This window comes from Scomber scombrus, chromosome 11, assembly GCF_963691925.1.
Source record: "Scomber scombrus chromosome 11, fScoSco1.1, whole genome shotgun sequence".
Lineage (NCBI taxonomy): Eukaryota > Metazoa > Chordata > Actinopteri > Scombriformes > Scombridae > Scomber > Scomber scombrus.
The window spans coordinates 25057815-25080000 of NC_084980.1; the positions used below are offsets into that span (position 1 = coordinate 25057815).

The 22186-nt window shown below is 39.4% G+C and overlaps 1 protein-coding gene across 1 annotated transcript in view; it reads left to right on the forward strand.

Annotated features, from left to right (window-relative positions):
* Positions 1–21443, forward strand: part of ncstn (nicastrin) — a 34963-nt gene extending 13520 nt beyond the window's left edge. The window contains exons 8-17 of the mRNA XM_062428691.1: positions 12897–13049; positions 13166–13270; positions 13809–13886; positions 14909–15078; positions 15189–15291; positions 15615–15713; positions 16046–16133; positions 16429–16592; positions 17549–17764; positions 20091–21443. Of these exons, the coding sequence (XP_062284675.1) occupies positions 12897–13049; positions 13166–13270; positions 13809–13886; positions 14909–15078; positions 15189–15291; positions 15615–15713; positions 16046–16133; positions 16429–16592; positions 17549–17764; positions 20091–20213 (1299 nt within the window). The 3' untranslated portion in view covers positions 20214–21443. The remainder of the gene's footprint in view (positions 1–12896; positions 13050–13165; positions 13271–13808; positions 13887–14908; positions 15079–15188; positions 15292–15614; positions 15714–16045; positions 16134–16428; positions 16593–17548; positions 17765–20090) is intronic.
* The last annotated feature ends 743 nt before the right edge of the window (positions 21444–22186 follow it).

Sequence of the window (22186 nt, forward strand, 5' to 3'; positions counted from 1 at the left end):
ATATTGTCTCTTACTTGTAGCGCCACCTACTGGACACAAGAAGTGTTCTTTGATGACCATGAAGCAGGACATTGATTGAGACAGGAGGTAGTTTAAAATAGTTTTATTGCAGGAAGGTAACTGGGAGACTGGGACGAGGGCTGGGGAGAAGCCTGAGCTCAGGGCTGAGACTGGGGCTGGACCAACCAGGCTGGAGTCAGGCGGAGGCAAACTGCAAACACAGAGAAGCAGGTCTTCAGAAAAGTGCATTACTGACAGAACAATAAAATAGTCAACAAGAGATGGAAAGCAGGACTGACTGTATCAACAGAGTCTACGATCTTGTGATGAGGTGTACAGAACTAATCATAATTGATGACAGCTGGTCTCACCCCTCTCCACTCCTTCTGCAGAAATTGACAGGACAAGAGAGGAGACAGAGGAGAAAGCACAACTACAGGAGACAGAGTTTTGACAAGGTCTTTCAGTGTTATGGAAGTTAATGACAGTTTTTGGAGACAATGAACTGAATTAAAACAATATGACCTTTCATGTCGATACGAAACCAATTAGCAGGGCACCGCAGGGAATCGAACCCCATCCCAGTATAAACCAGGAGTAGCCATTACCAGTGCCTTTTGCTTTTTGGCTAAACATAGTAGGTAGGTAGGTAAAGCAAAACCTACATTAGCAACAGCATTTTATTATATGTCAAAATGACAACTACAATTTATTTGTTCACCAAATGTGGAAAACTATGCAACTAGTGCAGTTTTGAATAAGTGGTTCAATGGGCCAAATATGTATCAATACAATGCTGTTGTAATGTAGGAAAAAGAAATCCTATTTTTTAAATTACAACATACATAACACATTACATACAACATAGATAAAACCATGCAAACATCCTCTAATGCACACCATGGGTAAGAAAATTGTCATTTCATATTATACAATACAGTTGTTTTCTTGATTACATTTAAAAAAATATATAATTCATGATTTCAATTATTCATCAAAATAAAAATCACTTTTAGACCCATGTTGTATGCATTAAAGCATTACAGAACATACAGCTGACCACAAGACTAACATGTACAACTATAATAAGACAAAGCCATTTAATTTGCACTTACAGCTAACCATATACCTTACATCCACAACATGATTACTCACCAATGTCTACTTGAAACACACTACATTATTAGAATCAACAACTGCCTCATGATTGTAAAAATATTCCTGCATACACATAATCAACTAACGTGCAATCCATTCTACCTGATACCAGAAACAATTACCTAAACACCACAACCCATTTACACATTTTTACATTTAAAACAGCAAACAATTGCTTCATGATCACTAAAATACGCAGGCATAACCTCACACTCAACTTCATAATCTGATGTTTTAACATAAACATGATCTATCAACGTCCCTTGTTCTGTTGTCGCCTGCGTTACTAACTGGCCAAACCCTTTGTCTGCTAGAAATTTGCAGACACTTGATGATTTCAAGAGATCGTCATTAAAATCTCCCATGACCGCAATATTGTTACTTTTAGGATGTAGCCAATCAAGTAATTTACCTAAATGTTCTTTAAACAGAGACATGGGATATGACGGCGGCCGATAAATAACTGCTACTAATAGGTTATATTCTAGCCAATTATGAACAATACATTCTAAATTGAATGGTGGCATTTCGATAAATGCCACCATTCGAGGCCAAATTGTCTACACTGTACAAGCCAACACCACCATGTTGTTGTCCTTGCAGTGCAATCAGTGCTGGATGGTCACTGTTATACGATACACTTCGAGGACTACTGTGAAAAGTGAAGCCCTCGATGTTTACCGCTTCTGTGGATGCAGCAGGTAGCCATGTTTCTGTCACAGCAATACATTTAAGCTGCAAATGCTGTGTACATGAAGCCAAATCTGATACGTTTAGTTAAATTTTGTACGTTCATCAAAAAAACGTTGAATGTATTTGTATCCAATTTGTGCCTAATGTTATTTTCTATCAAATATTGGGGCATACTCTGAATTGCATCCTTTATATTATCCTTACAATAAATGACCTTATCATCAAAATCTTGAATCACCAACCCTGACAAATTTCTAACACGACTTAAGGCCACATACACCTGACCTGCAGAAAACACTTTCTTCAGACACACCACAGCACTATCTACAGTTATACCCTGTACCTTATGTACAGTACAAGCCCACGCAAGTTTAAGTGGAAACTGACGACGCAAGCCACCTTTTTTAGTCATCCTTTCTTCCTTTGCTTCAATGCCTATGGAGCCCGTTTCAACTAACGGGCTCACACACTGTTTCCTCTGAGCACCAACATTGTCGTCATCAAATTTCACATAAACTCTGTGAGGAAACTTTTTTTTTTCTAAATAGACAATGTCTGTCACAAAACCACACACACCATTAACAAGACCATCTAAAACATCCACATTTTTACACAACATAACACGTGCACCCTTACCCAACGACAACACTTCAGCTAAACACGTGTTATATGTTTTCGTATGATGGCCACTTTTCAACACCAATTTACCCGTTTTTTTTTTTAATTGACAAAGTCCTGAGCCTCTATTTCATCATGTTCAGGACGTCTTCAATAATTCCTCATCGTTGTGCTCATTTACCTGTCTATTCGTCGGAAAAATGTGTAAAGCTGAGCTGACTTCACCGGTTTCACAACGTTTTAGTATTTCAATGTCGCTATTCAACATCGCGGTCCCTTTCGAACGAGTTCTAACTCGGTTTAACAACGCCGCAAACGCATGATCTTTTTGCCTAACGATCTCTGTCAATTCCACCACCTTAAAAAGGCTCAACCAAAAGTTGACTCCGAGTTCCTCTTCATAAAGAGGCTTCCCTCTAACCGGAGGCAACTGGAAAAAATCACCAACAGCGATGACACACATTCCCAAACGGAGCAAGATCACCTGTTTGTTTAATTTGTCTTAACCTACTATGAATGTATGTCAACAGTCTGTGGTCAACCATCGATATTTCATCAATAATCACAATTTGAAGATCACAATATTTAGAACGCAAAGAGTTCACCTTTTCCTCACCCAAAGGTACGTAGGGAAGGCGAACATCTTTGCCAATGCTAAATGTGCTGTGAATGGTTGTTCCGTGTAAATTGTACGCAGCAATCCCTGTAGGAGCCGTTAACAACACACAAATATTGTCAGGATTACGACAGACTGTTGACAACAACCTCATAGCCTCATACTGAATGGCTTTAATTAAATGGCTCTTTCCAGTCCCTGCACCACCTGTAACAAAAACATGAAACTGTTCTGGATTCTTGCCTCTAACCCTATCTAAGCACCACTGCCTAACCTGACCGCTGAGTCTCATTTAAAGACCTAATGAGAGCCAAGCCATCAGTCCTACACATAATGTTACTCCTCTTTTCTAAATGCACTACCTGCTCCCTACTCACAGCTAAGTCTGGAATATTCACACCATCATCATCCTCTACTACCTGCTCTCTCTTTCTCTCTTCCTGTTCCTGCTGACACTCTAAACGCTCCACCTCCTGCTCTGGACACAATTCACCCCAGGCATCTTCTGCTACACCGTCTAAACCTATCATTTCCTGAATCTCATCCAACTCGTCGGCATTAATCTCAAATTTACCTCTATTCAAATCTACAACTTCCTTCACCGAATGCATTGACCCATCACTAAATCTAACATGAGCATTGCTATAAAACTGTGCATACGTTTCAAAATTACGAGGCTTTAGCTGCTCATCTAAACGATACGGCAAAAACAACTGCAGGATACTTTGATAAAATAATTCTGGCGTTTTAGTCTCAGAAAAGCGCGCATATCGAATTACTGCAGGTTTAGTTTTAGTTCTTTTCACGACAAATCCGCAATCATTCTTTAATTGAATCCGATCCTTGCACTTTTCATTTTTAGTTACCACGCGATACTCCGACGCAAATGTCGCTATACACATGTCCTTAAATGTGCTATCGTTAGGCCTATTCTTGTAACGATCAACTATGCTAGTCATCCAGATGTCATCTGCATTACAATCTGAAGACTCTGCCTTTTGCCTCAATATATTTATCGGTAAACTCATTTTAACTATATTATTCCGTGGGTATAAACACAACCTTCCTAGAAAATTCTTTCAAGTGCATATTACTTAACCTATACACTGCTTCCTGAGCACACACATCTCTATTATGTAGATACACACTACCTAAACTTTTCAATGCCTCTTTTGCACTAACGTTCCTGTCCTTTGACGCTTCTCTTTGGGCATCAATCCCATGTCTCTCTCTGCCTTCGAGATGTAAGAAATAATATAAACAATGCAAGCGTACGCGTCAACAACAAATTGAACGTCCAAATTGGCGTTCCAACATTTCAATAGCGGCTTACTATACTGGTTAATCCACACTTCATTAACCTGCCTTTTCAACACTACACTTGTCTTTTTCGCTATACGCTTATACGCAGCCTCAAAAGTAACCGGACTAATCCGCAAACGCAGCAACAATTCCTCAACAGTGAGATTACTATTTTCCTCTTTTAACACAGCCGCCTTGATATTGCCCACTATGTCTTCTGCATGGTCTTGTCTCATCAGATCCAGTTTTTTCATGTCCCGTTTACCACATGTACATGCTTCAGATTCCTCGCATTTACATTTGTTTTTGGCCTCTTCCCCTGATGGGCTAACCCTAACCCTAACCCCAGATATGTCTCCCCACCTGCCACCCAGGAGTAACCCTTTTATTCAGGGATTAGCTTGCGCTTGCAGCGGTAAAGGTTTGGCTGTTGGCTGCGGTCATGTTCAACTGCCTGCAGCACATTCTGCAGGTGCTGCTCCTTCCTGGCCACTGCAACGAAGTCAGATGTGAGCTTGACGCCACGCTCGGCACAGTCATTGACAACATTCACTGCATGGACATTGACCTCACTTTTTTTGAACGCAACATTGGTAGCCCATTCCTTCACATCGAGAGACAGTAATGCTGGATCAATGTGCAGCTGGTGCATCCCAAACCAGCAATCTGTATTGGCGAGGTCGGCCAAGCTGGTGGTTGGCAAGAGGGCAGGGAACATTGGCTTGCCAAAGCCAGTGCCAAAGCGCTGCTGTGGGACATGCAGGGGAGATCAGCTGGCTTGTGCTCCAAGATCGCACTGGCAAGTGCACGCTTGTCATCAATGGGCACCTTGCTGCTGAAGAGAGCCAGGGGTAACATCTCACCTGTCAGGTACCAGCGATGCCTCTCTAGTGCCTTGATCGCTGATGCTGCAATGCCCTCATCTACAGCCTTGTATGCTTGCAGGTGGTGGTAGAGTGTGAGGTCATTCCAGGCAGCATCTACAGCTTTCTCGCAGGTCAGCCACCACTTTGCATAGATGTGTGTGATGAAGTTGGTAAATGCTCGAATCTTCGGCACCTGCTGCCGTGTGGTGATTGTGCCCTGGGGAACCAATGCGATGTGCTGCTCCATCAAGGCCAGCTTGAGACTGTAGAGCAGCTTGGCCATCCATCGTGCCTTGTGGAGCGCTCCCGGTCGTTGTAAGGTCAGTGCAGTCTGCTCTTCACCATCTGCATCCAGAAACACAAGACACAGCTGCACAAACTCACGGTAGTCACCTCGCTTGTAGTCAATCACTTCTTTTCCGCACGTGACAAGTTCAGCACGTAACTTGCCCAGAAATGGTTGCTCGGTGTTGGCAGGAATGTAGCGGGACCATTGGGTGCTGGATTCTTGTGGTAACAGGTTCCAGTTCTCTCTCAGACGTGTGAACAAGGTAACCTCTGGAGAGCGTGATGACTCCACCTTCAGGTGTGTGAAAACCTGGTTCAGGAGGACCTCACCAATGTGGTGCCGACACCCAGACCAAAGCAGTGGTCGGCCCAGTGAGAGCCGTATGGCAATACAGGCTGCCGTGAGATGGCCAGTGTTTGACGCAGTGGTGTCAAATGCCATATTGACAACCTGGTCAGTGCAGCACCAGTCCTGCAGCAACTTGCATGTCAACCGGGCAATGATCGCTCCACATGCCTCATTGGTCTGCTTCTCATACGCCGGGACACCAAGCAGTTTCAGCCGCTCTGCATCTCCGACCACCACTGTAAGACGCTCCTCCAACTAGCGCACATTGCTGAGCTTTGGTGTTAACTTGCTGTCCCAGTGTAGGGTGCACAATGGAGGTGGTGTCCACTGGTTGTGTTGTTCCTCACTGATTGTCTCCAGCACTTGGGGTCTTGCTCGGTCAGCTGTTGCGTAGGATGCAGAGAGAAGTGTACAATCACCGCCTGACTCTGCAACCAGGCCACGCGTGAAGGCAGCCTGTTGCATTGGTGACAACTTCAACCTCGTAGCCAGTGACACAACACTTTGTCGGCTAAGGATGTCATGTGGAATGAAGACGTTTGTTCCAGTCTTCTTTCGCTTGACACTTGTTACAGTCAAGCTAACATAGCTAGCTAACTGTTGCTAGCTAACGTTAGCTAGATGTAATGAGCACCAAATTCCTATAAATATGACTACATTTTATTCAAAGTATGTAAATATACAAAGACACAACTACATATATAGTAGTAATATGTAATAAGAGTATACATACCCAACACAAAACAAAATATAAAGATCTGTTTTCTTGAGCTGCAGTCTTTGAGAGCTCTACGACGACCATTGAGCACTGTTACTTCATCCAACAAAAACAGATGTGTGGTGGCACCCCTAAATCATCAAGTATTGGAAAAATATTTTGACTGTGTTTTTTCTACATAGATTGGAACACTTTTAGCACCCAGCCATATCAAAATTCAAGAATTTTGTTTTTTGATGCACCCTAGTGTAGGCGGCATTCCACAACAAGTCAGCAAGCACAGGCATCCCGTGCTTGTCACTCAAGTGGACCTGCAAAAACAACACAAATTTACAAAAATGTACACAAAAGACACTCATTTCAACTCCAAAAACATGAACATATCACAGCATTCTACTTACGCCGTCTCTGCACCACAGCTTTAGATGCTCCTTGCGGAAGGTGGGGAAGTTGTCTGCAGTATGGATGTACGGGACACCTACAGGAAAAAAAAAAAAAAAATGAACTAATGAAATATTCAGAGACAGCATACTTCAGACTAAGGCCATTTTTTTCTTCTTTTTTTAAACATACCCATGCGTGCAGCAACCTGGCTGAAAGCGTTCCGGAAGTGGCCCTGGAGCTCCTCATCCACCACCAAACACGGCACGAAGTCCATGACGACCTAGAAAAATACAATAAAACAAAAAAAATTTCATTACAAAAAGTACATTTCTTTTTACAATCAAATTCGTTTGTGGCACAGGCTGCTGCCATTATAAATTCCCTCAACACAGTTTAGTCAGACAGTTCAATTAACATTTTTTATTGCCACACAAAAACTTGCGCAGCTCTCAGGTGCACCGGGCTCTCCACCGCAATAACCAACGCTTCAGCCTTTTTCTGCTCCGGTGCTCCTCCACTCTCTCTGTGCAGCCACCACGCTGTCCAGCCCCTACTACAGTGTGATAGGAGAGCTTGATTAGTCAACTTAGCCCAACTGTACCAATCCACTCACCTGGCGCTGCTCCTTCCCAGCCTCTCTCTCCTACAGCTGACCAAACCAAACCAAGCCCACCTCCATGTAATTATACAACCAATCATAATAATCATTGTAATGACAATTGTGCCTACCTTAGGCCAGCGTATGCAGACCGTGCACAGGAGCTTGGCGAAGTCGGCCCGGCCCTCGTCCACTGTCCGGCTCGCTGTCAGGTTGTTGCTAGGAGCCATGAGACAGACCAAGTCAGGGGTCCGAGGTACCGTAGCGTTCAGCACCTCGGTCCTCAACTGAGCTGCACAGGCCCCCGGCGTCGACATGTAGGCGAAGGACAGGCACCCCTCTGGCATCAGCACGACACGATCTGCGAAGAACCAACTGAAATAACACAAGATATATATTTTTTAAATAATGGAAATAATTACTCCTCGGATCAAATTATTTGTTCTTAAATTCTAAAAATAATACCTTCTGGCCGGGGGCATCATCTGGAATGACCAACTTGTGCTGACGGCCAGTCAGCAGAGAAGTTTGTGCCAAGATTTTTAAAAACACAACAATCACAACATATCCAAAACATAACACATTTCCAATATGAAAACTGTGCAAAACAGAAAAAAACTGTTTACACCTTCCACATATAAAGGAAAATATTCATTAAAATAATAGTTGGCTACATACGTGCCCAGCATGACGATGCGCTGCTCCTCCAGGTTGGAGGAGGCGAGGCTGCTCTCCTATTGGCGGCCAAGGAACGGCTGAAGGACTTCATACGAGGCATCTGAATGATTACAAAGTTTAAACACATCAGTAACAAAGCAGTAGAGATTGTATTTAGACTCAAGTTTAATGCACTAACCTCAATAAACAAAACCCTTAGTATTAACTGTTTAGGTAGCAAATCACGCAGTTGTAAACATCTATGTATATTTCATGCACTGCAATAAAAAAAACAGGAATATTTCTCCCTTTGTTAGCATTTTTACAGACCATAGCTTTTAAACATAGAATGACATGCTAATTACAAAGTCACATTAAGACAGTTTAACAGGATTGATTTCAACTTAACATATGCTGGACTACATTACTGTATTACATGTAACTAGATCAAAAAAGTCCGCTAGCATAATGATAAAAAATGCTAACGAAAAACCAGGTATATTTCTCCCTTTGTTAACATTTTTACAGACCATAGCTTTTAAACAGAATGACATGCTAATTACAAAGTCCAGCTGTGTGTGTAGCAGCGGCACACACACATCAATAAACATCGGTGTCTCTCATAGCCATAACATAGCATGTTGCTAATAATAAAACATAAGTTGCTATTTATAGCTCTGAAACGTCATGTAAAAGTCCGCTAGCATAATGCTAACAAATGCTAATGAAACACACTCAAAGTTACACAATCAATAAACGGTTAATCAAACAACCAAAAATTAAACCATCAATTAATATAACTTATCAAGCTCCTCAAACACACAACCAACCAATCTAACTTTGAGGAAAACCGACAACAAAATAATATATATATTATATTTTTAAAAATTAAAAAATAATAATAATAATATAATTATAATTTTTTTTTAAAATAAATTATAATAATACAATAAATAATAAAAAAGCAGGTAAAACGGACAGAAATAATATCACAGCAAACCAGGACGAGTCCAAAAAAAGCTGCTCCATGTCACTGTCTCACACACACGTGACTGCAGTTAGCATGCTAGCGTTAGCACATGAACCAGCAAATTACTGGAATAGCATTAGCCCGTTAGCATGCTAAGCTGCTAACTAATAGCATTAGCATTAGCACATGGCCATCAAAATGAATAGAATAGCATTGGCCTGTTAGGTTTGGTTTGTTATAAACGTCAGGGATGTAGTTATGACACTGCATACGTGTGAATAATTATGTAATGTTGCAAAAAATAGAATAATGTTCTAAAATAGGTACAAGATTTCCCTTTACAAATATACATCAAAAAACGCTGCATGTTAAAATGTTAGCAACAGCCCATCCGGTCTACGAACTGCATTTTGTTTAGAAATACATATAACTACAACTTCGTGAGAGATACACATCACTATAAACTTGTAAGTGATAAATTAAGAATAATTTACTGTGAGCTCGAAGAAAGTCCTCAAAGCCAACGATCTCTGAAGAAAGTCATGTGGAAAAACTGAAGTAAAACCTGGGAAAACTGTTTAAAAGAAGCAGTAAAAACAAGTGAAAGTGAAATCAGCAATGCTCTCTCTGTCTGCGTAGCTTGCTCAGGCAGTGTGAAGTTGTTTGGCGGGAAAGATGAACAACGCCCTGGAGCTAAATCTTTAAAAAAAAAAAAAATTCAACCAATCAGAACGCTGCATTGCGTGTTTTTTTTTTAAAGAAGGAGGAAAATAAATCCTGCTATACAGATAATCGCGGAGTTTTTTTTTTACAGGAGACATGTCACCTCAGACTTGAGTGACTAGAAAACCCCATTTCTCCTCCAAGGAAACTCATGAGGGACATTAAAAAGAGAAAATACACTACAAAGAACACATTTATGACTTTTTATCCCATCTAAATACCAATCTCTAGTGGTAAAGATCTGAAAAGTGATTTAAAACAAAGGTTTAACCTCTTAAAACAGCCATACAAACTATTGGCTAAAAGGTTATCAACTTCATTTCACTGAAAATTTCCATTGGCTGGAACAGCTGTCAATCAAACCCACGTTGTCGTCGGTCACATGTCCTCATTGGCTTTGGATGTCTCATCCGCGCTGCTGGCTAATGGAGTCGAACGTCCGCACTGGCGGCCATCTTGCTACGGGCAGCTCTCTCACCTTAACATTGTGTTGGTAGTGATATATGTACTTTTTAAATAACCATAATTTGCTCAATTTTCAACCGATTTTCAAACGGTTTGGTTTGTTATAAACGTCAGGGATGTAGTTATGACACTGCATACGTGTGAATAATTATGTAATGTTGCAAAAAATAGAATAATGTTCTAAAATAGGTACAAGATTTCCCTTTACAAATATACATCAAGAAACGCTGCATGTTAAAATCCCCACCCTGTACAGAGATGTATTTATGTAATTATAACCATGGGGTTTCATATGAAATTAACATTAAACAGAACAGATAGGTGCAATAAATACACACATGCACAAGGTATTAATGTAATTTATGTTAAATCAATATATGGGCTACTAAAACTCAGCATACAGAATGGCAACATGAGATATATGTATACTTGTATAATAGGAATATGACAAATATAATACAATAATTTAAATTATTACGTGTTTAGTTTAAACAAGTAATAATTCAAATTATTGTATTATATTAGTCATATTCCTTTTATAAAAGTGACATCTATTTGCAATTAAAAAAAGGTGCAAGATTTCCCTTTACAAATATACATCAAGAAATGCCGCATGTTAAAATCCCCACCTTCTAGAGAGAACTAGACTACTGTGGAGGTATACATGGAGGACAGAGATAAAAAATCATCTATGTAAAAAATGACCCAAAAACAAAGTGAAATCAATAAAAATATTTATTAAATGATAAGGATTTACAATAACAATATATATAAATATATATATATATATAAATATATATATATATATAAATATAAATATATATATATATATAAAGAATATAAGAATAAAGGGCAGTCAAAGGGATGGGACTTCAGGTGCGATGAGGGCCAAATACAAGGATGTCTGAGGACTGGTATTGGTTTACCTCACAAGTGAGGTAAGGGGGAAGAGAGAGAGATATAGAGTGGGTTAGTATTGCTATAAGTTTCATGATGGTTAGTATTAATAAGTGTATCATAAGACCTTTAGGGTGAAAAGTTAAATAAGTTAAGTTAAAGAAAATCTAAAGTCTGCATCAAACGCCATTACTGTGACACCATGCCAACCTGTGATGATTCTCCATGAATGATAAGAGACCCGTCCTGAACACATTTATGCTTCATTATTGTCTCTTAGTCATAGCGCCACCTACTGGACACAGGAAGTCATCCTTATGTGAAAAATATCATGAGATTTACATGGTGTGTTTTCCACATCATACACTACAACATGAATCAAATTTGCCATTTTGCCGCTGTTTGTTGCGATTTGACCTTGAAAATGCGTCGCGCCAAGCAGAATGGCTCAATAGCGCCCCCTAGAAATTTTTAATAATCGAGGCCCTTGACTGAGATTTAGACGTAGACAAACGAAATTCTGTAAACCCATGTATCGTGTAAAGACGCACTAAAAAGTCTCTTGGACCCATATCCTCACTCGGCAAAATGGCTCAATAGCGCCCCCTAGAATATTAAAAAATTGAGCCCCTCCCTCCAGATTGACAAACGAAATTCGGCACACATATGTATCGTCTAAAGACGCACAAAAAAGTCTCTTGGACCCATACGTCACTCCAACAGGAAGTCGGCCATTTTGAATCGAATTTGCGATATTGGCGCTGTTTGTTTCGATTTACCCTGGAAGATGCGTCGCGGCAAGTCTCGCTCATTAGTGGCGTGGCGAGGGAGCTTGGGCCCGGTCATCGCTGCTCGCAGCTTTAATTAAATATTCAAACCGTAGCATTACTTGTTTCTGGTTAGCTGGTAAATTGACATTAAAGTCACATGCTACAGGATAGGTTGTTTTTTTAAAAGACAAATCAAAGCATCAGAGGTGAAGATTATCAGATTTTTAGTCTCCAGTATGAGTCAAGATCCCAAAGTGTTGGCTCCTACAATTCCCACAATGCAACAAAGCATCTTTCCTTCTTAAGAAATCGCCTCCAGAGTAACAGAACATATTAAACATCTGTTTTCCAAGACTGAGTAGTGCTACCCAAGACTACTAAACTTAGCGTTGAGCTCCCCTTTATTTACAGAAAGGTTAAACCTGAACTTAATGTGAGGCAAAAGATGTTCATGTTTTGTCTTCCCCCTCTTTTAAAAACCCTTATAATAATCTTAATTACATTAAAGATGGCTCTGTTGCATTTACGTGTCCCATTAAGCAAAGCCAGTGAAGCAGTTATGAAGCATTATTTCTTATATCTTATCATGTGTTACAAACATGTAGTTGTTCTGTGAAGTAAGTCAAAGACACAAACTTGCTTATTTCTTCATATTTTCCTTCACATAAACTAGATTTATGCGTAGTTTCATTTTGATTTATGGGATGATTTTTAAAAAGTAGGTCATTGCAGGCTGAACTGAATTGAACTGAACTATTTGCCTGCATGTGATCTCTTTGTAATGGATTTCCTCTCTTCTTCTTTTCTTCTCGTCTCCTCTGCAGTTGGACAGCAGGTCTTTTTTCTTTGAAATCGCTCCCGGAGCAGATAGCGGAGCCTCAGGGTTCATCACCCTGCTGGCGGCCGCTCACGCTCTGCGTAACGCCACCCAGAATGCCCAGCCCAACCGCACCATCCTCTACACCTTCTTCCAAGGGGTCAGTTGTTTTTTTTTACACACCAGCATAATCACTGCTGTGCTTTACAAACAGGCCAAATCTTAAGCTTTCATTTAGCCATACTCATGTTTATTTTAATACATTTTTCTCTCCAGGAAACCTTTGACTACATCGGCAGCTCGAGGATGGTTTATGATATGGACAACAAACATTTTGCTGTGGATCTGGACAACGTTCACTCAGTACTGGAGATCGGACAGGTGTGTGTTTTTCACTTTTACTGTAACTCAAAGCTTCAACCTGCGGAGACAGCCAGATTTTAACGGAATGCTAAAAAATAGTCTTTTATTTAAGTATTATTACTTAAATACAAGGCTGGGTATTTCTTGACATATTTAAACACAAGGGCCAATACCACACATGAGATTCTGAACCAACACCAAGATGATTTAGTTTAAAATTGGCAAAATTATGATTTAATGTTATGATACATCAGAAGGGCAAAGAATAAGTAAAGAACACTGCTGTGGACCGTTTTTTGATATTCAACGCCAAGTCGAAGTACAGATTTTAATGACCCATTAAACCATAATTACTTATAAAGACCATTTATTGCCCCTTAAGAATGACTCAGTGACTTCATTTTATGGTATAAAAATGGAATGCACCATTTATATTTTGCAGCACCACTCTGACCAGAATGAGTACAGATTATGTTTTTGGAGGTTTAGTTATTGTAATGTTATAAGCTCTATGTTGTATGTTTTCAGTCTCACAGTTGAATTTGTTGAACTCTAGGTGGGGCTCCGTGCCGACTCCAAACTGTGGCTCCACTCTGATCCCGTGTCGAGGAGGAACAGCAGCGTCAATGAAGAGGTTTGTATGTGGTTTCCTCTCCTGTCAGTCAGCATTCCTCTTTTAAATAACAAGCTTACTCAGAGAAACCGGGTTATGTGGGTAACCGGGGAAACGTGTAGTAACCTGGTTACTGTGAATCTGCAGCAAATGAGTAACCGGGTTTCTCTCCCCACACACACGACCTTATTCTGAAAGCGCTGCTGAAACAAATATTAACTGTATTGATGACTCCTTTCTTTTCTTTTTCTTGTCTTTATTGGAACAAACATGACGGAGCTTCTCACAGCACAAAAGTGTGTGAATTTAACAGACTGTCAAATGTTCAGCTGTAGACATTTACTGACTTATTTAGACTTCTACAGGCGACTTTCTTTTAGTTTTAATTAAACTTTGGATGGAATTGCTTTAAATATGAGGATGCACATTATGCATGCTTTTATAAATTAGAAACCCTGTTACACATATACACCACAGAATAATAATATAATAGGGTTAATTTACAGAAGCACTGTTTCAAAACAGAGTTACAAAGTTTTATGTTTGGTAAAAACCAAGATAAAACAATTCAGTACAGTAAAATCTTGTTAAAAGATACCCTACAGAGAATTGACAAGATGGGCCACAGCTAACTTTAGTAGATATCCTCAAACACAAGACAGAGACGTCTTTGATATAACATCAAAATTGTTATTTCTTCTTATTCTGTGTATAATTTTAGTTCATTTTTGAGTGTTTTAAACTTAAACATTTTTTTCCCAAATCTGACATAGTGCACCTTTAACATAGACATCTGATATAATAACAGTTCCACAATAGCTGAACATCACAAAAAACATGATATGGCCTCTTTAAGCTTTCAAATTCAAATATTTCTGAGCTGATGATAAATTCACAGTTCACTCTGAATTAAGAATATTAAATAGCAGATAAGGAAAATACTTGAACATAAGAAAGTAAACTATACAAGTAAGTAAAACAGCTAAAAACGGAGCACTGATTGTGTGAGCTTTTCATTCATTCTCATCGTTCTTGTGTTTCAGGTGAGGAAGCTCATCGACAACCTGCAATCGTCCGCCACAGGTTTAGACTTCACCGTTCAGGAGCCCAACGCCTCTCAGCCGCTCCCGCCCTCGTCCTTCCAGCGTTTCCTGCGAGCTCGGCCGATCCCCGGTGTCGTTATCGAGGATCACCAGTCGTCTTTCAGCAATAGGTGAAGGGTCTCTTTTAAAACACACTGTTACCTTTTCACTATAAAGACGGGCTGTGAAGCTTCTAGGAGTGTAAATGTTTTATTAATTCATCTTTCTGTCGTGTGTGCAGGTTCTATGAGAGCATGTATGATAACGCAGAATACCTGAAAGTAACTTATCCACCAAATATGACGCCAGAGGAGCAGCTGGAGTTTGTCACCGACACAGCAAAGGTATTTCTGTCTATCACTAATTAACAAGGCTAAGTTAGCTTTAAAAAGCACGCCCACAAACTTCTGCTTGGGACAGATGTTTGAAGGTTATCTCCTTTTGCTCTGATTTAACAAGAAACCGTCTACACCTGAATCTTTTCTGGATCCACTGAACAAGAGCATTATTATTCATTTCATAACCTACTTCGAAAAGGGTGTACTTGTGTTTAAGAGCAGGTAGTCATATCATGATCTAACCTTCTTCTCGTTGATCGTCAGATTTCATTGAGTAATTGAATCGCGTCTCTGATTTAACATTTCCTGCATTTTTCTGCATCTTTCAGGCTCTGACCGAGGTCGCCACCATGGTCGCTCGAGCTCTGTACAAGCAGGCGGGAGGAGCGGAGGAGCAGCTGCCCAACATTAACGCAGACCCCCAAATAGTAAGACTGTGGGATTTCCACTCAACCTTAGTTGTGAGATTATGTTTCTAAGACTGAGAAAAGTCTTAAAATGTCCAGAAATAAGTTATTTAAAATCAGTTTAGAAGTCTGAGAAAAATTTGGGTTTTCTCTTTTTATCCTCTGACGTTCGGTATCAGAAGTTAATTTCATTTTCTAGCTTCTTTTGGAGGATGACATTGTCCTTGAAGATGTTTTAAAATATACTTCAGAGTTGATTAAAGACTTTTTATCAATTACTTTTTTTTGGTCTTTGCATCTTTTATCTTGTAGAAGTGACCGTTGGTGTGTAACTCTCTCTTTCTCTCCCTCAGGTGACCCAGATGCTGTACGGTTTCCTCGTTCGTTCAAATAACTCCTGGTTCCAGCAATTGATTCCCTCAGACTTCATAAGTCATCTGAGTGAGTTGGGATCCTTTTTTTTTTTTTTGAACTAATCTCACATGACAGAGCTGAGAAATAAGTGCTATCAATACAAGGTTAATTATTAAGAGAGGATTATAAGGAGAGAGAGCTGGGGGGAAATAATCAATGTCATCTATGCACTTAAGCAGATTTACTCTCCCCACTGGAGCCATGTGGGCAATTAGATACCCCCTAATAATATCAGGGGTTTAAGAAGTAGATGGACACAGAGCTGCTTTACTTCCACTCACATATTAATATATTTTCTACCGCTGTGTTTTCCGTCTACCAGAGGACAGCCCGACAAACTTCTACATCGGCGTTCATCAGCAGTCCAGCGAACCAACGCTTCTGGTCCAACACCTGCTAGCTAATCTGACCGGCAGCACGATGAACATCACCCAGGAAAACTGCCAGAACCAGAGAGAGGACGAGAATGACAAAGAGAGCAAACATGTAAGATATACAGTGGTCTCCTTTCATTCAACACACTTCAAATATATATGCAATATATGAAAATCAGCCCCACAAGATGTCAGCAAACAACTATTTTCTATGTAGATATAATGGAGTAATAGCATCCTGAACAGAGAATAAAATCACAATCACTCTGTGTGTGTTGTAATCGGAGCTTCTCTGTTCCTTGTTTTTGATAGCTGGTCTGCCCTCATCTGCATGTTAGTACACGGCGGTGTCCAAAATCACACCCTATTTACTATACTATACTTTACATTTACCCTCCACTATTTTATTTGCCAGTGTGTAAATATATCCACTGTATAGAGCCTTAAAATATTATAAAAAACTAGCGTCACGTGACTCCACAGCTGATGACAAAATGATGACGATTAGTTAGTGTCTGAAATCTTGAGTTGCTGCCCATTATTGGGTGATCTATTTAGTGTTTTATTATAAAAGGAGTAGTGAATAAGGGAGTGATGTCAGACCCAGCCCGTGTGAGTCCCTCCACATCTTCTCAGCATCTGTTTCCAAGATGCGCATCCAATGATGCGCATGTTGGTTTTGGTCTGAGATGCTGATGCTATAGTGCGACATCTCTTGGGGCTGAACGTCAACCTTTTTATCAACTTTAGAAAGTTAGTTAAAATACAAAAAAACATTTTTAGTTGAGATAAAAAGGGAAAAGTTGTCAACAAACTTCAAAACTTGTATTATATCAAAAGGTAGGTGGACATGAGATATAAATGAGGATAAAGTTTATCTATAAATGTCATTTTGTAATATATAAAAATACAAATTTACTCAAGAAATGCATAATAAAGGTAAATTGTGACTTTGTTGCTTCCTTTTGGTGACACATAGGAACTGCAGCATTAACCCGCTTTAGAATAAACATTTCCACAAATTAAAAGAAGACGATAACAATCCAAACTTTCCTCTCCCTCCATCAGTTGTACTCCTACATGTGGGTCCAAGGCGCCGCTCCCACCAACAGCACGAAGAGGGAGGGCTACTGCGTTCGCTCCACCGTCCGCCTCTCCAAAGCTCTGTCCCCGGCCTTCGACCCGCTGCGAGATTTCACCTCCAAAGACTACTCGACGTGGACAGAGTCCAGGTGGAAGACCATCAAAGGACGCATTTTCCTGGTGGCCAGCCACGAACTGGAGGTAGAGCTGCCCTTCACACCTCAGTGTCAAAGACGATACGCTCAACACACACTTAACGCAGATTTAATAGATTATTCACATACTGTAGGAAGTCTGACTTTAAAGTGATGAACTGTAAAACTTAAATTAATGTGTTGTGGGTTATTTAAAAGAAAATCAACTATGATGAGGCTCAGTTTACTCCTGAAATATTTGAAAGTAAGCCATCAAGATTTTAATTACCATTCTTTAGTCTTGGCTTTAAAATCTCCCTCCACTTTAGTTAAATTGTTCTTGGCAAGTATAGATTCCTTAACAAGTAAGATGCTGGCACAAATTATTCTTTTCTTGGGTAATTACTTAAACAGAACACCAAATATTTAAAACTGTGAAAACATTATGAAAGCAGCAGACTCACAGACTCACTTGTGTACTTATTAAATAAGCCAAGTATAATTAAATCTGATGAAGAGCAATCCACACATAACTTCTTCCTCTTCTTCTTCTTCTTCTTCTTCTTCTTCTCTACCATTTGTGCATTAAATCAGATTCAATAGAAGCCCATTAGTGTGCAGCCAGACTGTTAAATAAATATTAGATTATTAAACAAGCAAAAATGGAATATAAATTACATCTTATTCACATTTAAATTGATTGTTTTACTGATGATCTTCATAAAGCTTATAGCTAAGAATATCACGAGCTTCTGTTTCGTAACTTCCAGGCCCGTTTTGTCAGGTATGAAAACCACTTTGCAGAGACTTGTAACTCGCTTGAGAAAGGCGATTCTTCAGAGTTAATATCTCGTCACCCTTATTTTTTTCGTCTGAGTTTTGTTTGGTCGCATTTCGATGCAGTTGAGAGAAACCTCTTCCTTCCTGGGGCGTATCGGGGCTTGTGGGAAATTTCTGGCAGCCTGACAGCAGCGTTTTATATGCAAGAAATAATTAAAGCAGTGTTTTCTTTTTAAATGCATCTTTTTCTCCTTTTGTTATGAGCTTTTTTTAGTGATATTATTTATAAATGCAGCGATTGTCACACTCAAACTGAAGCAAACCAGCAGATAAAGTAAAGAATCAGAAGCTGCAGCAGCAAAGAACGAACCCTTAACAATCTGACGTAATGCTGACAGTGATGGATCACCTCTCTCCGGCAAGCTTCTGCAAGTTCATTACTACACGATACAGGAACAATCTGACATGTATCCGTGTTTATCTCTGTCAACTCACCATTAACAGCCACTTAGTGGAGAATTATCTTTCAAATGGTTTTAATGGCAAAAGATTTTTAATGTCGTAAAATGAGACGAACCAGGAAGAAATTAGTGTGTATTACGGTGTGACACAGTGTAATGTTTGAGGCTACCACTGAGGGGCGCCAGAGTCAGAAATTCTCCTTTTTAGAGGTTTTAAAGCTGCGTTAATCTAATATTTATTATATCAACATCCTTACTAATGACTTAAATCACTTGTAAGGATGAATCAGATAATTATCAACTGTTCACCTCCGCTTTACCAAGCAGTTAAAGTGTCTTTCAGCTCATAGTTTTGGTTTCACTGCAGCTAAAAAAAAAAAGATATTTCCCTGAATAACAGACTTACATTCATCAGGTGGAAAGAGACGAGACTCCAAATGAATCTTAATGTCGCCTCGTCTCTGCTGAGTGTGTAACTAGGCAACTGTTTGCTAATAAATGTTCCATATTAAACATTAAACGGTGTTTCAATGTTAATGTTGTGTTTACAGCTGCCAAAAATCAATTAAAGCTGCTTTAATGTGATGTTGTTTTGCACTAATTAGAAAGATTTAAAAGGAGAATAATACAACAAGCAACTAAATTAATTAAAACCTGGAGGCTAAAAGATCAATTTTAGGACTTTTGGTCTGTTTGTTCTTTTAAACCTGCTTAACTGATTTTTTTTGGCCACTTGGGGGCAGCAGAAACAAGTTAACACTCACATATCGTCACTTTTTAAGTTGATATGTTGAACTTTTTAGCAAACAGTTGCTTATTTACACATCCAGCAGTTATGGAGAAACATTATCATTCATTTGGAGTCGTGTTTCTGTCCACCTGCTGACTCTTTAGCTGCTAAATGCTCCACTATATTCACCAGCTAGTCTACAGCTAACTGTGCCTGCTGTTTGTTGCTGAGCAGGGAGTATAAAGTTGGTTTTTCCAGCTTTTTCTCTCACAACATCTGCCTACTGTGGCCGAAAACGACACTATGAGAGCGCTGAGAATGAACCAAAACAGCAAAGTTGAGAGGAGCTGCAGAGTTTTAAGTTTTTCATGTAGATTTTTAGGTTTTCCTGTCTCTGACTCTTCTCTCTCCCCTTCCCTCAGATGCTGACATTGGGCGTGGGTTTCGGCGTGTTGCTAACATCTCTGCTGCTGACGTACTTCGTCAGCTCGAAGGCCGACATACTCTTCAGCTCGGGCAGGGAGCCCACCAACGCCACGTACTGATCCAGACGCACCCTCAGAGGAGACGCAGGCCCACGACCACTACTACTTCTATTACTACTACTACTACTTCTATCCCAAGCAGACATGGACCAGGTTTTTTTTTTTTTCTTTTTTCTTTTTTCTTTTTTTTTTAAACACACACATCACAAGTAGGTACACAGACAGGTTAGTCAACGAAGCAAAAAAAAAGAAGCAGAAGGGCGTTATTTTAATTTTATTTTTTTTAGACGACAACTCCATGTTTATGGACTCACTCAGGTGAGGCATGACATGACTGGACCGGACTGGATTGGCCTGGATGGATCTGGACTCATCAGGGTCAGAAAACACTGGTCAGGCACCAGCGGGCCCTGAGAGTGGAAAAGATGTTTATATTTCTTTGGTTTTAGTGGGTTTTTTTGTTTGTTTTTTTGTTGTTGTTTTTTTTTTCTTTTTATTGTCAGAGAATGTTTTGTTTACTGTGTCGGGGGATAGGCACTAAAACATTGACCATTATTATTTTGACTGCGTGAATGTGAACGTGTGCAAATGTCAAACGAGTGAGTGAGCGAACGATTGTGTGATTAAAGTATGTACGAACAATTATGAGTGTGTGTGTGTGTGTGAACTTTGTATGAGGATTGCAATGGTATGTGCAATACTGTAGCTGTCTTCTCTGTCGTAGTTAATTTATCAATCAGTTCTAATGATAAGAAACCACTTTCTGAGTCAATGAACAAGTAGTCAAATTTTAAATTAAGCAAAATCTGGTAATGTATGAAGAAGAAGAAGCATTAAGTTGTAGCTCCTGAGAAGGTAAAATCTAGAAAATTATCAAAAATACATACATTGTTCAGTCCCAGCACACGTTATAACTACACACGTATGTAGTTTTAGACACATTTCAGTGTCAGAGTCGGCTGTGGCTGAAAGACTTCATTTCATATCGATCAGCTGCCAAAAATCTTCAAAATCCAGTCGGAAAATCTTTTGTTTTTCTGTTTTAGAGTAAAAAAAGAAACTGGAGTTTTGACACTGACAATGCGCTGGTACTCTGGCTGTGCACTCTTTTTTTTTTCTCAAGTTCGTACCTTTTCACGAGGTTTCTTTGAATGACGTTGTCTGAAAGTTGATGCAACACGCGAGAGCGGGTTTTAATTATGATGGATGTTCATTTGATGGCTGGAATCAATGACCAATTGTGATGCCTTTGATGAAGAAATAAACATTGCTTTTCCAGTTTTTCTTTCATTATGGTTTTCAATTTGACTCGAAAAATAAACAAAATGTTGACACACGTTCGAGATAATTATTACTACCAGGGGGGAAGAAAAAGTTTTAAAAAATGCCTTTAGTCATGTTATCCAAGTCACCAATTCTTCACTTTTTCTTACCTTAAGATGAGATATTCCTTTATTAATCTCACGATGGGGAAATTTACAGTATTACAGCAGCAAGTGGATAGCAAAAATAGAAAGAACGTAAATATATAGTGAAAATAGTACCATTATATACAAGAGTAATATTGGTGTAGTCAGAATGATAATATACCGAACCAATTGCAGAAACTCATTACATGTTGCACAATATGTTCATGAGTTGTGAACATGGCATCATTTTTTCTCTCCCACAGGCCTACAGGAGAAAATCTTTCCAGTATTTCACATAATTGATGTTTCAGCCTGAAGAAATTATTGCCAGGAGTGAAGAAAAAGTTTTTTTTAAATGCCTTTAGTCGTGTTATCTAAGTCACAAATTCTTCACTTTTTCTTACCTAAAGATGAGATATTCTTTTATTAGTCCCACGAGGGGGAAATTTACAGTATTACAGCAGCGAGTGGATGGTAAAAATAGAAAGAGCAGCAATATAAAGAATGAAGAACAATAAATAAATACACAAGCAATAAAAATCTATAGTAAAAATAGTAACATTATATTCAAGAGTAATATTGGTGTCAGAATGATAATATACAGGAAATTAGTCATGTTGCGCA